General features: G+C 66.0%; 1 protein-coding gene across 5 annotated transcripts in view; it reads left to right on the top strand.

Annotated features, from left to right (window-relative positions):
- SBF1 (SET binding factor 1) overlaps nucleotides 1–13,005 on the top strand; it is a 29,538-nt gene that overhangs the window by 8,630 nt on the left and 7,903 nt on the right. For 2 of the 5 annotated variants that reach the window (XR_009521281.1, XM_060025881.1), the window contains exons 6-35: nucleotides 99–204; nucleotides 336–468; nucleotides 557–665; nucleotides 772–885; nucleotides 1,016–1,093; nucleotides 1,334–1,447; nucleotides 1,520–1,648; nucleotides 1,734–1,832; nucleotides 1,915–2,119; nucleotides 2,200–2,312; nucleotides 3,163–3,312; nucleotides 3,629–3,697; nucleotides 3,773–4,269; nucleotides 4,355–4,527; nucleotides 4,605–4,678; nucleotides 4,753–4,948; nucleotides 5,197–5,324; nucleotides 5,949–6,127; nucleotides 6,246–6,382; nucleotides 6,492–6,699; nucleotides 6,807–7,003; nucleotides 7,111–7,248; nucleotides 9,845–9,922; nucleotides 10,177–10,349; nucleotides 10,426–10,605; nucleotides 11,127–11,228; nucleotides 11,317–11,502; nucleotides 11,571–11,697; nucleotides 11,785–11,915; nucleotides 11,985–12,215. Coding sequence is in view for 4 of the 5 variants with exons in the window: in XM_060025881.1 (XP_059881864.1) it covers nucleotides 99–204; nucleotides 336–468; nucleotides 557–665; nucleotides 772–885; nucleotides 1,016–1,093; nucleotides 1,334–1,447; nucleotides 1,520–1,648; nucleotides 1,734–1,832; nucleotides 1,915–2,119; nucleotides 2,200–2,312; nucleotides 3,163–3,312; nucleotides 3,629–3,697; nucleotides 3,773–4,269; nucleotides 4,355–4,527; nucleotides 4,605–4,678; nucleotides 4,753–4,948; nucleotides 5,197–5,324; nucleotides 5,949–6,127; nucleotides 6,246–6,382; nucleotides 6,492–6,699; nucleotides 6,807–7,003; nucleotides 7,111–7,248; nucleotides 9,845–9,922; nucleotides 10,177–10,349; nucleotides 10,426–10,605; nucleotides 11,127–11,228; nucleotides 11,317–11,502; nucleotides 11,571–11,697; nucleotides 11,785–11,915; nucleotides 11,985–12,215 (4,554 nt within the window). In the remaining variant the exon portion in view is untranslated. The remainder of the gene's footprint in view (nucleotides 1–98; nucleotides 205–335; nucleotides 469–556; nucleotides 666–771; nucleotides 886–1,015; nucleotides 1,094–1,333; nucleotides 1,448–1,519; nucleotides 1,649–1,733; nucleotides 1,833–1,914; nucleotides 2,120–2,199; nucleotides 2,313–3,162; nucleotides 3,313–3,628; nucleotides 3,698–3,772; nucleotides 4,270–4,354; nucleotides 4,528–4,604; nucleotides 4,679–4,752; nucleotides 4,949–5,196; nucleotides 5,325–5,948; nucleotides 6,128–6,245; nucleotides 6,383–6,491; nucleotides 6,700–6,806; nucleotides 7,004–7,110; nucleotides 7,249–9,844; nucleotides 9,923–10,176; nucleotides 10,350–10,425; nucleotides 10,606–11,126; nucleotides 11,229–11,316; nucleotides 11,503–11,570; nucleotides 11,698–11,784; nucleotides 11,916–11,984; nucleotides 12,216–13,005) is intronic. The other 3 variants (XM_060025882.1, XM_060025884.1, XM_060025883.1) reach the window with 3 other exon arrangements.

Genomic DNA, 13,005 nt, shown 5'->3' with positions numbered 1-13,005 from the left:
GGGGTCTGTCATTCCCCCAGGCCCGCCTGAGGCTGTGAAGCTGGGGGTGACCCAGGTCTGGGTGGAGCAGCTGAGCACTGGTCCCTCTCTCTCCACAGAGAACCATCTCTTTGGGGGCTGGGGACCGGCAGGTCATCCAGACCCCACTCACCGACTCGCTGCCCATCAGCCGCTGCAGCGTGGCCCTGCTTTTCCGCCAGCTGGGTGAGCCTGGTGCCCGCAGCCCCACAGCCCCCACACAGTCCTTCGTCTCCCCTCCCGGGGCTGGCGGACAGACGTCGAGGTTTCACCGCAGGGCGGGCGCCTGCGCCCTCTAAGCCTGTCCTCCTCCTCAGGCATCACCAACGTGCTGTCTCTGTTCTGTGCGGCGCTCACGGAGCACAAGGTGCTCTTCCTGTCCCGGAGCTACCAGCGCCTCTCGGACGCCTGCCGGGGACTCCTGGCGCTGCTCTTCCCTCTCAGATACAGGTGCTGACCTTACCGTTGCCCACTGCCCCGCAGTCCCTCCGCCCCACCCGGCCCTCGGGCTGTCGCGCTGAGCCTTGGCCCGTTGCAGTTTCACGTACGTGCCCATCCTGCCGGCGCAGCTCCTGGAGGTGCTCAGCACGCCCACGCCCTTCATCATCGGAGTCAACGCTGCCTTCCAGGCAGAGGCCCAGGAGCTGGTGAGGGCCCTGCTCAGCGCCTGCCTCGCTGCTCCGGGCTGGGCTGACCCCAGGCCCTGCTGACCGGCCCGTGGCTCTCTGACCTCTCGCTCCCTTTGGTCCACAGCTGGATGTGATTGTAGCTGATCTTGATGGAGGGACGGTGACTGTGCCCGAGTGTGTGCACATTCCACCCCTGCCAGAGCCACTGCAGAGCCAGACGCACAGTATTCTGAGCATGGTGAGGCAGGACCAGGGGCCTCGGGGAGGCTGGGGCCTCGGGCAGGCTGGGGTGGGGTCACTTGGTGGCCAGAGGAAGCCAGAGCGTGGGGCTGGTGTGCAGCTGACCCTGCTCCCCGCTGCTTCCACAGGTCCTGGATCCAGAGCTGGAGCTGGCAGATCTCGCCTTCCCTCCACCTACGACGTCCACTTCCTCCCTGAAGATGCAGGTGGGGGTCGCTGCCCCTCTGGGGGCCCAGGCCCACCCGGTGCTGAGCGCTCCTCCAGGGGGTCGCCAGGGCCGCGTGGGGTGGGTGTGAGCCTCGGAGGGTCCTGCACAGGAGTGGCCGTCGGCACCGAGTCTTAGAGGAGGCACTGTGGCTTGTGTGGAGGAAGCTTGGAGGGTCAGGAGGGTGAGGTGCCTGGAAGGCTCAGGGCCTGGCACTCACCTGCCCTCACGTATGCCCCAGGATAAGGAGCTGCGCGCCGTCTTCCTGCGGCTCTTTGCTCAGCTCCTGCAAGGCTACCGCTGGTGTCTGCACATGGTCCGCATCCACCCGGAGCCTGTCATCCGCTTCCATAAGGTGGGCGCCAGGCGGGGGCGGGGCTGGGCAGAAGGTGAGTGCCCGAGGGGCTGACCTCTTTGTGCACCGCAGGCAGCCTTCCTGGGCCAGCGTGGGCTGGTGGAGGACGACTTCCTGATGAAGGTGTTGGAGGGCATGGCCTTTGCAGGCTTTGTGTCGGAGCGCGGGGTCCCCTACCGTCCTACGGACCTATTTGATGAGGTGCACCCCGACCCCACCTGGGAGGAGCCGCCATCACCCCCCTCCCTGCCCCAGCCAGCCCGCCTGACCCTGCTTCCTCCCCCAGCTGGTGGCCCACGAGGTGGCACGGATGCGGGCGGATGACAGCCACCCCCAGCGTGTCCTGCGTCATGTCAAGGAATTGGCAGAGCAGCTCTACAAGAACGTAAGGCAGGTGGCACGAGGGGGCGGGTCACTGTGCTGCCCTGGCCCGGGCTGCTCGCCCATCCTGCCTGTGTCCCCCCCAGGAGAACCCGTACCCTGCTGTGGCTATGCACAAGGTGCAGAGGCCAGGGGAGGCCAGCCACCTGCGGCGGGCGCCCCGGCCCTTCCCCCGGCTAGACGAGGGCATGGTGCAGTGGATCGTGGATCAGGCCACAGCCAAGATGCAGGGCGCACCCCCGGCCGTGAAGGCCGAGAAGAAGACCACCGTGCCCTCAGGGCCCCCCATGAGTGCGTAACCGGGAGGGGGAGCCTGAGTGTGGCCGAGGGTGGACGTGAGGTCAGAGGTGAGCACGTTCTCTGCTCCCCAGCCGCCATACTGGAGCGGAGCAGTGGGCTCCACGGCAACAGTGCGCGCCGGCTGGAGGTGGTCCGGAACTGCATCTCCTACGTGTTCGAGGGGAAGATGCTTGAGGCCAAGAAGGTGAGGGTAACCCGGGCACAGGGAGCGCTGGGGGCTCTGGGTGGGGGCGGCCTGGGCCAGGGCAGCGGCTCTCAGAGGAGCCCTGGCCCTCGTTCTCCCGCAGGCGGCTGGAGGGAGCTGGGCTGGCAAGAAGGGCAGGTGGACACCGGGTCCACCTCAGAACAGCTGGGTGCAGCCTGCTGGGGAGGCTCCGCGGGAGGAATTTCCTTCAACTTCTAGTCGTCAGAACGCTCTAAAAGTCCCCACTGTTAAGTGTCTTCTTTATCGCTCACGGAAACTAGTGTCGACTCACACGTGTCTTTTTTTTCTTACTTGCAGAAAGTGGAGTTCATTTAGCGTTCTGCCCTCTGTGATGTCCATTGACACTTTGGGTCTCTCAGGACAGCCAGTTTGAGTCTGTCTTGTGTTTCACAGCTGCGTGGTTCTTTGTGAAGCACCTAGTTCTTAAACCAGCCCTTTATCGGGTTCCTGGTTGTTTCACAGTGTGCGGGAGTATCAACAGGACAAGTGCAGCCCTTTCTGTGGCCCGCCCAGTGCTGAGCCGGCTGCTGGCTCTGCGTTAGGCTTGTGCGTTCTAGGCGCTGGGGCCCTGGCCGGCCGTGGGGTCTCGCTCAGAGCACTGGCAGTGTTGTGAGGTTCGTGTGCGGGGGGCTGGCTCCACTAGCGCGTTGGTCTCTCTTGGGCAGTGAAGCCCCAATCTGGGCACACCTGACCGGATGGCTTCCGGTCTCCTCTGTGCTGAGAGCCTGGGCTCTGGCCCCCACGTCTGGGCCAGGCCTCCCCTGTGCCTCAGGGCACGGTTGGGTCCACATAGGCTCGTGCCCTCATCCCCTTGTTTCCCCGTCCGCAGCTGCTTCCAGCTGTGCTGAGGGCCCTAAAGGGGCGTGCGGCCCGCCGCTGCCTTGCCCAGGAGCTGCACCTGCACGTGCAACAGAACCGGGCGGTCCTTGACCACCAGCAGTTCGACTTCGTGGTCCGCATGATGAACTGCTGTCTGCAGGTGAGGCCGGGCCTCACACCCTGCTGGCGCTGTGGCCACAGGGTGGGGCCGGGCAGGGCTTCCCCGGCCTACCCATAAGGGTGCATCTTCTGGCGGTGCCGACAACTGGGGAGACCCCGGTCTGCCGGTGAGGGTGGTGTGGGGAGAATCCTTGTGGGAGGCTGGTGCAGGGGCCTCCTGCCCTCAACCTCCGAGCAGCCCTGGGGAGCTGGTGCAGGCGGTTCAGGGACTGACGGGAGGTGCTGCTCTGTCGGCGGTGCTGGTGGGGGTGTGAACGGCCCGGGGCCGGGATCCGACGCCCCCGGCCCTACTGCAGGACTGCACCTCCCTGGATGAGCACGGCATCGCAGCTGCTCTGCTGCCCCTGGTCACTGCCTTCTGCCGGGTGAGTGCTGGGGCGGACAGAGTCTCCCCAACCTCCTGCCGGCTGCACCCGCTGACACCCTCTTGGCTTCTGCAGAAGCTGAGCCCAGGGGTGACGCAGTTTGCGTACAGCTGCGTGCAGGAGCACGTAGTGTGGAGCACGCCGCAGTTCTGGGAGGCCATGTTCTATGGGGATGTGCAGACCCACATCCGGGCCCTCTACCTGGAGCCTGCCGAGGACCGAGACCCCTCCCAGGTGTGTGGGGACTCCCTGGGCCCGCGGGATGGGGCTGGCCTGGCTCTGGCTCACGTGCGGCCCCTGGGGCAGGTTGGGGAGGCACTCACACAGGAGGACGAGCGCTCTGCCCTGGACGTGGCATCTGAGCAGAGGCGCCTGTGGCCCACCCTGAGCCGCGAGAAGCAGCAGGAGCTGGTGCAGAAGGAGGAGAGCACGGTGTTCAGCCAGGCCATCCACTACGCCAGTCGCATGAGCTACCTGCTCCTGCCCCTGGACAGCAGCAAGAGCCGGCTGCTCCGGGAGCGCGCAGGGCTGGGCGACCTGGAGAGCGCCAGCAACAGCCTGGTCACCAACAGGTGGGGTGTGGCCTGGGGGCAGGACCTGAGCAGTACAGGCCTTGGGTTGTGTGGCCTGTGCCCACTGTGCCCCTCCCCGGCCCAGCATGGCAGGCAGCGTGGCGGAGAGCTATGACACAGAGAGCGGCTTCGAGGATGCAGAGACCTGTGACGTGCCCGGGGCCGTGGTCCGCTTCATCAACCGCTTCGTGGACAAGGTCTGCACAGAGAGTGGGGTCACCAGCGACCACCTCAAGGGGCTGCATGTCATGGTGCCAGGTATGGGGTCTGGGCTTGGAAACACTCCCCTTGGATGGGTGGGCGCAGGCCAGAGCATGAGAACTGCTCTCCCCCAGACATCGTCCAGATGCACATCGAGACCCTGGAGGCCGTGCAGAGAGAGAGCAAGAGGCTGCCCCCCATCCAGAAGGTGAGTAGGGGCCGGGGAGTGGCGGGCACCAGGACTGGGCTATGTTCTGAGGCACTGCTCCTGTCCCCAAACAGCCCAAACTGCTTCGGCCACGCCTGCTGCCCGGTGAGGAGTGTGTGCTGGACGGCCTGCGTGTCTACCTGCTGCCGGATGGGCGTGAGGAGGGTGCCGGGGGCAGCAGGGGTGGCCCCGCACTGCTCCCGGCTGAGGGCGCTGTCTTCCTGACCACGTACCGGGTCATCTTCACGGGGATGCCCACCGACCCCCTGGGTGAGCCTTTGGACCCCTCTGCCCCCGCTCCCCTTGCCCCTCCCCCTGCCCCCCCCCAAGGTCTTTGGGCTAGTGGGACTTCTTCTGCCTCTCCCTCTCCCCTTCTCAGGGGTTTAGGGTCTCTGTGGGAGATAGGCTGTTGTCTTTCCTCCCCACCCTCCCGGTCTACCCCATAGCTCTGGGACCCTGAGACTCTGTGACCCTCGACCCCTCCCGTCCCCCTGACTCTGCACCCGGCTTGTTATAAGTGGGGGAACAGGTGGTGGTCCGCTCCTTCCCGGTGGCTGCGCTGACCAAGGAGGAGCGCATTAATATCCAGACCCCCAGTGACCAGTACCTGCCGGACGGGCTGCAGCTGCGCTCCTGCACCTTCCAGGTCGGCTGGGGTGTGGGCTGTGTTGGGTGGGGTCTGTGGGCCCCTGAGTCGCGGCCCTCTCCAGGATGCAGCGTCTGAGCCCTAGTCTTGTTCTCATGAGCGGCTGTTGAGCCAGCATTGAGCCCTTTGTGATTCCTGAGTTGACGGGGAAGTCGCTGTGTCTTAGCTTGGTGTCCTCTGCCTGCGCCATGTGCCAGTTTTGGGGGCTCTCCCGTTTACCTTGCAAGGCCCGAACCCTAGAGGCCGTGTCTGCAGCGTGCTGCGTGAGCCCGGCCTAGCTGAAACCTACACAGATTAGATGAAACACAAGGACTGGGTTCCTGAGTCTCCGCCTACATGCAGTCTGGGGAGCAGGCCCTCCGCTCACCCTCTGTCCTTGGGGCGCTCCTTCAGGACGTGTCCGTCACCGGATGGAGAGGCGAGACTGGCCCTTCACAGTCCCACGGTAGACCTAGCCGCCTTTCTCAGGGCCGTCTGGTCGCAGGGCCCTCCCCCGTCCATCCTGTTAGAAACACCCGAGTTCCAGTGATGCAGCACGGGGCGTCCCGCAGGCCTGTCCGCCTTCGTGGCCAGGGCTCAGGCCCGCGGGCCTCCCAGCCTCTGAGGGCCTCATGTCTGACACAGCTGCTGAAGATGGTCTTTGACGAGGAGGTGGGGTCTGACAGCGCTGAGCTCTTCCGCAAGCAGCTGCACAAGCTGCGGTACCCACCAGATATCAGGGGCACCTTCGCGCTCACCCTGGGCTCTGCCCACACACCCGGCCGGCCGCCCCGTGCCACCAAGGACAAGGGTCCTTCCTTCAGGTAGGGAGCTGGGCCCCGAGGCCAGAACACCTTCCCCTCGCAGAACCACTGTGTGTGTCCCCTTGTCCATCTCCTCACCTTTGCTGACCCTGCAACTGTACTCCTCGGGCCCCCCCAGGACCCTGTCCCGGAACTTGATGAAGAACGCTAAGAGGACCATCGGGCGGCAGTATGTCACCCGGAAGAAGTACAGCCCCCCAAGCTGGGAGCACCGGGGCCAGCCACCCCCTGGGGACCAGGAGGACGAGATCTCAGGTCGGGGTGTGGGGAGCCGTGGGCGGTCTGGGTGAAGACCCTCACGTGGAGGGGTAAGGGACCCGGGCAGCCCCTGGGTAATGACCCCCGTGTGCCTGGCCTGCCCCAGTGTCAGAGGAGCTGGAGCCCAGCACGCTGACCCCTTCCTTGGCCCTGAAGCCCTCGGACCGCATGACCATGAGTAGCCTGGTGGAGCGGGCGTGCTGCCGGGACTACCAGCGCCTGGGGCTGGGCACGCTGAGCAGCAGCCTGAGCCGCGCGAAATCCGAGCCCTTCCGGATCTCCCCGGTCAACCGCATGTACGCCATCTGCCGCAGGTGAGCAGTGAGCGCGGCAGGTTTGGTGGCCTCCAGGAGGCCGAAGGCCCAGGGGCGCCTGGCTGTGGGTCCAGAGTGCCTTTGGCCTCACGTCCGCCTCCTCGCAGCTATCCGGGGCTGCTAATCGTCCCCCAGAGCGTCCAGGACAACGCCCTGCAGCGCGTCTCCCGCTGCTACCGCCAGAACCGCTTCCCGGTGGTCTGTTGGCGCAGCGGACGCTCCAAGGCCGTGCTGCTGCGCTCAGGGGGCCTGCACGGCAAGGGGGTCGTCGGCCTCTTCAAGGCCCAGAACGCGCCTTCTCCGGGTAGGCTCCCTGTTCACGCTGCAGCCCGCCCCGCCCCCGGCGCCCCGCGCCCCGCCCCCGGCGCCCCGCCCCCGGCGCCCCGCCCCCAGCTCCACTTCCTCCCGCAGGCCAGTCCCAGGCCGACTCCAGCAGCCTGGAGCAGGAGAAGTACCTGCAGGCCGTGGTCAGCTCCATGCCGCGCTATGCTGATGCGTCCGGTCGCAACACCCTCAGCGGCTTCTCCTCGGCCCACATGGGCAGTCACGGTGAGGGTGCTCGGGGCCGGAGGACCTGGGGGGTAGTGATGGCATTTATGGAGAGCAGACCAACAAGGGGGCAGGGTGTTTGGGGTGTGGGAGCAGGTGAGTGTCCTGAGGCCCAGCTCTGACCACTCCTCTGGGGGTTTACAGAGGAGGCAGCAGGCCCAGGAATTTGGGGCATGCGCCCAGGGGCCATCCTGGGCCCTACCCCTTGCCGTCGGGGTGCTGGTTCAGGGCGACCCTTAGAAGAGCATGCTGTCCACAAGCGGTGGTCTGGTCTCCTGGGGTGACAGGCGGGGACCCTGTTGTGGCAGGGTGAGCCAGGTGGATGCCTGGCGCTGGGAGAGGGTTTTAGACAGGAGACACCCAGGAGGGCCCCAGGGCGTGCAGGCGGGGGCGGGGGGGGGGGGGTGGTTGTGTCAGGATGGGCAGCCTCACCCCAGGGCCTTGCTCCAAGGCAATGGCTTCTGCACCCCGCTTACCCTCCAGCTGCCCCCATCCTGCCCCCGCATCTCCCTCATCTCCCCCCGTGACAGCCTCTCCCCTACCTGCGCGTCTCCCTCCATCTCCCCTCCTGGACCCTCCGTCACTGATCTCTGGTCCCTTCCGGTTCATCCTCTTGGCCCTCCTGAAAGCTGCTGGGCCTCGTCGGAGCTGCCACCTAGCCCATGTTGGTCCTCACGTTGGTGATCAGCGAGCTGCCTCTCAGTCCGTGCTTGGAGGTCTCGTCACCCCGCTGGAGGCACGAGGGCTGGGAGGCTGCCCGCACTGGGCCTGACCATTGCCCAGATGCTGGCCTGAGCCAACCCCTGCCTGTACCTCAGCAGGTGTGGTGCCAGCGTCTACCAGGGATCTGTACACACCTGGAGCCGTCCTGGCGGTTGTGTGTGCAGAGTTGGCCGATGTCACAAGAGGGTCACTTCTCTCTGTGAGACCCTTCCCCCACCCTGGCTTGTGCAGACATCACACCAGGGGTCACTTGTCGCTCAGGCCTTCCTGATTCCCTCCCTCCCCTCACACTTGTCTGCGTTTTTCTCTGCTGCTGCTCTAGGTTCCAGATGCACTGGCTCCCAGATGCATTGCTCTAGCTCTCAGGTGGGCTTGGGGGCTGGCAGGCCACCTGTGGGGCTGAGCCTTCCAGAAGCCCGGGCATCGTCCTTGATTCTTCCCTCTCTGCCCACCCTGAGTCTGAGTTCACCACCCGAGCCTGCAGCCATCCCCATGGCCGACTGCCCCCACGCTGGCCCAGGCTGCTCCTGCCCGTGGCACAGGCCCTCCTGGTGCAGCTGCCACTCGTTCCCGTAGGGGAGGGCCTTCACCCCTCCCGAGTGAGGCCTAAGGAGCACCCCAACTGCAGGCACCTCCTCTGCTGCTGGCGCACACCAGCCCCCCAGTCCCCTTGCAGCCTGTAGTCCAGTGCTCCGTCTGTAGCTGTTGTTACCACTTGCTGGGCACTGGGGCCAGGGGGGCTGGGAACGGGGTGGCCAGGCTGTCCTCACGGTGGTTAATGGGGATGCTGCCCTAGGAAGCGCTGGGCTCGGTGCCACCTTCTGAAGCGGCACAGGCCTTACTCCTCTTGGTCCTCTACTGGGAATACCGCTCTCTAGTTTGAGTGGCTTTTAGTTTTCCAAACATCAGAGACCATCATTAAGTGTGTTTCATGGTTGCGCTGTCTTCCTGCCTTCCGCCCGCTCCAGTGGTTCTGAGTGGCCCCTGCAGGCAGCACCCTCCCCGCAGGATCTTTCGTCTCCTAGTGCCTGTGTCTTCCCTAGTGTTGCTTGGGCATCTCTGAATGTCCCCACAGCCCACTGGTGCTGCTTCTGGGTGTCCCCCGAGTTCTGGGCACGGGCCTTCCCCCTCGTTGCCTGGGGGCATACAAGGTCTCGGCTCTCCTCAGCTGTACACCGGTTCCGGTCCAGACTGTGTCACGAGGACACGCTGTCCTCACTGTGGATGACCATGCTTCTGCCTGCAGCATAGTGGGCTGGCGCCGTGCTGGCCTCTGGTGCCCTGCGCCCTCTCTGTAGAGGCGAGTGAGCCTGGGTCATAGCCAGGTGCAGGCTTTGGAATCCAGAGGCCTCCTCCTGTGGGCTCCCTGTGCCTCCAGGCTGGGCCGTCCCAGCCCGTAAGCCTCGTGCCTGGTCCTCACAGGTGGCTCTGTGCTGGGGCTTGGGCCTGCCTGTGTCCTGGACTGAACCACCCTCTGAGGTTCCAGGCTGGGAGCTCCCACGCTGGGCCTCCTCTTCTCTGGGCTGCGCCTCATGGGCACCTCCTGCTGCTGCTGTGTGCTGGGCAGGGGCCGCTTGGTGGCTGCGTGTCACGAGCAGCTTAGGCAGGGTCCACGGGGCTGAGGGTGCAGAGGAGGTGGCCCAGGGTCCTGCCTGTCCCCTGACCCTTCCTACCCACCACCGGGTCCTCTGCTCCCTCGTTTGCCCTGGGGGCCCAGAGGACCTTGACAGATCCTCACTGTCTCTGGGACCCCCGGGGGGTTTGGTGGTGACCCAGCCTTGGACCCAGTTCCTTTGGGCCACAGCTCCGCCCTTGCTGGGCGCACCCCCGGGCCTGGGGCCAGGCCTGAGCCTTCTCTCTGCTGTGCCCCCAGTGCCCAGCCCCAGAGCCAGGGTCACCACGCTGTCCAACCCCATGGCGGCCTTGGCCTCCAGACGGACTGCGCCCCGAGGTACCGTACTGACCGCGCAGGCTGGCTCCCCACTCCTGGCACTGATGGCCCCATGTGACTGCTCAGGGCACTAACGTCCCCCACACTGGCACTAACGGCCCCGTGTGACAGACCAGCGTAACCCAGCCCTCGCCACAGCCCCGGCCACTAACAGCCTGACGCCCCGAGTCCCACCCTTGCCCTCCCTGGGAGCTCTGCCCCAGGTAAGTGGTGCCCTGGCCCTGCTCCGGTGCTCACCTGGTTTCTCTGTGCAGGTAAATGGGGCAGTGTCCGGGCCGGTGGGCGCAGCGGTGGGCTCAGCACTGATGTAGGCACCCGGCTAGCAGGCATGGGTCCCCCCCAGGCCAACGGGGCCCCCCCCGACCCAGGCTTTCTCCGGCCCCAGCGTGCAGCCCTCTACATCATTGGAGACAAAGCCCAGCTCAAGGTGACTGGGACAGAGTCCTGGGGCCAGGTGGGGGCACGGGGCCTGGGCGCGTCTCACCACGGCCGGCTTCCTCCAGGGTGTACGGCCAGATCCCCTGCAGCAGTGGGAGCTGGTGCCCATCGAGGTATTTGAGACACGGCAGGTGAAAGGCAGCTTCAAGAAGCTGCTGAAGGCGTGTGTCCCCGGCTATCCTGCCACCGAGCCCGGTTCAGCCTCCTTCCTGTGCTCGCTGGAAGACTCAGAGTGGCTGATCCAGGTCTCTCCACTGCCCCTGCCCCACCGCGGTGGAGGGCTACCCGGGGGGAGGAGATGCGATGGGCAGGGGCCATCCGGTGCCCACCTGGGTGCCGGGCCCCGCCACTTACCTAGAGCCGTGGGTGGGCGGGGTCTGGGCTTGCTCTTTTGATAGTATGGGGCTTCGGGAGGGGATGATGGCCACTTCCCAGTGGTGGTGCATGGACAGGGGAGGGAGGCCAGGGTCCAGCTGTGTCGGAGCCCTCTGCTCTCTGTCAGGGTGGGGCTGGGCACGTCAAGGAGAGGGGATGCCTCTTCAGGCCCAGAAGATGCTGATAGGCGGGTGGGGGGGCGGCCGGGTGGGAGGAAGCACGCCACAGCATTTCGGGTCCATCCAGGCTGTGCTGCCTCGCGGGGTGTCCCCTGGCGTGGGCCTGCGCAGCCACCGCTCCTGTGGATGTGTGGGTCCTGGGGGCCCGGCTGGGTGCTGGAGTCTTAGGCCACGGGCTCTGGGAGGTGCTGAGGGGCTGCGGGTCCCTGCAGATCCACAAGCTGCTGCAGGTGTCGGTGCTGGTGGTGGAGCTCCTGGACTCGGGCTCCTCTGTCCTGGTGAGCCTGGAGGACGGCTGGGACATCACCACTCAGGTGCGCGGTGGCCGGGGGTGGGGGTGGGGGTGGGGGCGGGTGTTGGGCCCAGTCCCCACGCCCTGCTGACTCACGGCGCTGCTGGCAGGTGGTGTCCCTGGTGCAGCTGCTCTCAGACCCCTTCTACCGCACCCTGGAGGGCTTCCGTCTGCTGGTGGAGAAGGAGTGGCTGTCCTTTGGCCATCGCTTCAGCCACCGCGGGGCCCACACCCTGGCCGGGCAAAGCAGCGGCTTCACGCCAGTCTTTTTGCAGTTCTTGGACTGCGTGCACCAGGTGAGCGGGCGGCCGTGGTGGGGGCTGTGCGTGCTGACCGCTGGCCGCTGACTCCTGATGCCCCACAGGTCCACCTGCAGTTCCCCATGGAGTTCGAGTTCAGCCCATTCTACCTCAAGTTCCTCGGCTACCATCACGCGTCCCATCGCTTCCGGACCTTCCTGCTGGACTCGGACTACGAACGCATCGAGCTGGGTACGGTGGGGGCGGGGGCGGTGAAGGTGGGCACAGGGGCGGGGTCAGCAGCCGGGGTGGGGCCGGGCTCAGCGCTGCCCCCTGCAGGGCTGCTGTATGAGGAGAAGGGGGAGCGCCGGGGCCAGGCGGCCTGCCGCTCGGTGTGGGAGTACGTGGAGCGGCTGAGCAAGAGGACGCCGGTGTTCTACAACTACCTGTACGCGCCCGAGGACGCGGAGGTGAGCAGAGCCTGGTCGGGGCGGGCAGGCCCCTCCGCGCCCCGGTGCTCACGCCAGGCCCGCCCCCAGGTCCTCCGGCCGTACAGCAACGTGTCCAACCTGAAGGTGTGGGACTTCTACACCGAGGAGACGCTGGCCGAGGGCCCCCCCTATGACTGGGAGCTGGCGCAGGGGCCCCCCGAGCCCCCGGAGGAGGAGCGGCCCGATGGGGGTGCCCCCCAGAGCAGGCGCCGGGTGGTGTGGCCCTGCTACGACAACTGCCCCCGAGCCCAGCCCGACGCCATCTCCCAGCTGCTGGAGGTGCGTGTGGCCCCTGAGAAGGGGAGAGGGGGTCCCAGCGCACGTCAGTCCGGTGGCCCTGCCCCGGCCCCCCGCCCCCCGATGTGGACGGTGATCTGCTGGGTTCCATCCTGCCTGGTGGTGCCCCCTTCAGAGAGAGATGGGCCTGGAAGCTTGGGGCTGATGTTCAGGCTTCTCTCACTCCCTCTGCCAGACTTAGTGGGCGTGTCTGCTTAGCCTCAGCAATCAGGATTCAATAGGACACGGGACCCCGGAAGAGAGAAGAGAGCCCCTTGGGGTTGGGGTTTGGGGGGAGGCTGGGATGGCATAGAGGGTGGCTGTCCAGTGGCCGGAGTTCTCCCCCGGGGCCTCAGGTCCGGACCACAGCAAGGTTTGCATTGCCCGCCCCGCCCAGCCGCCCCCCCCCCCCCCCCCCCCCCGGCTGGGTGTCTTTGGAGGGATATCTAAGCATCCTGAGCTTCTGCTTCCTTGTGGGGAAAGTGGGGAGGCTGATTCCTGCCTCTCAGGGAGGTGGTGAGGTGTAAACAAGCAGGTGAAGAGGTTTTGACAGCCCAGCAGTGGCCCAGGCTGAAGGCACTGGCCACGCAGGGTTTGGGGGAGCCTGGGTCATGGTTTTGTGGGTGAAGGGGATCCACAAGCACAGAGGGCAGAGGACCGTCCTCTTCTCTCTGGTACTGCTCGTGGTCTTGGAGCTGGTGTCCCTAGGCCAGCGTCTGTGTGGCGTGATGTTGTCTGTGGTGCTTTCACTTCTGACTGGTCTGTGTCTTTAGTTAACGGTGAGTTTCTGCTT

This window comes from Delphinus delphis, chromosome 11 (genome assembly GCF_949987515.2).
Source record: "Delphinus delphis chromosome 11, mDelDel1.2, whole genome shotgun sequence".
Taxonomy (NCBI): domain Eukaryota; kingdom Metazoa; phylum Chordata; class Mammalia; order Artiodactyla; family Delphinidae; genus Delphinus; species Delphinus delphis.
Note: the sequence above shows the minus strand (reverse complement) of the source record. Positions and strands in the feature narration are given on the sequence as shown.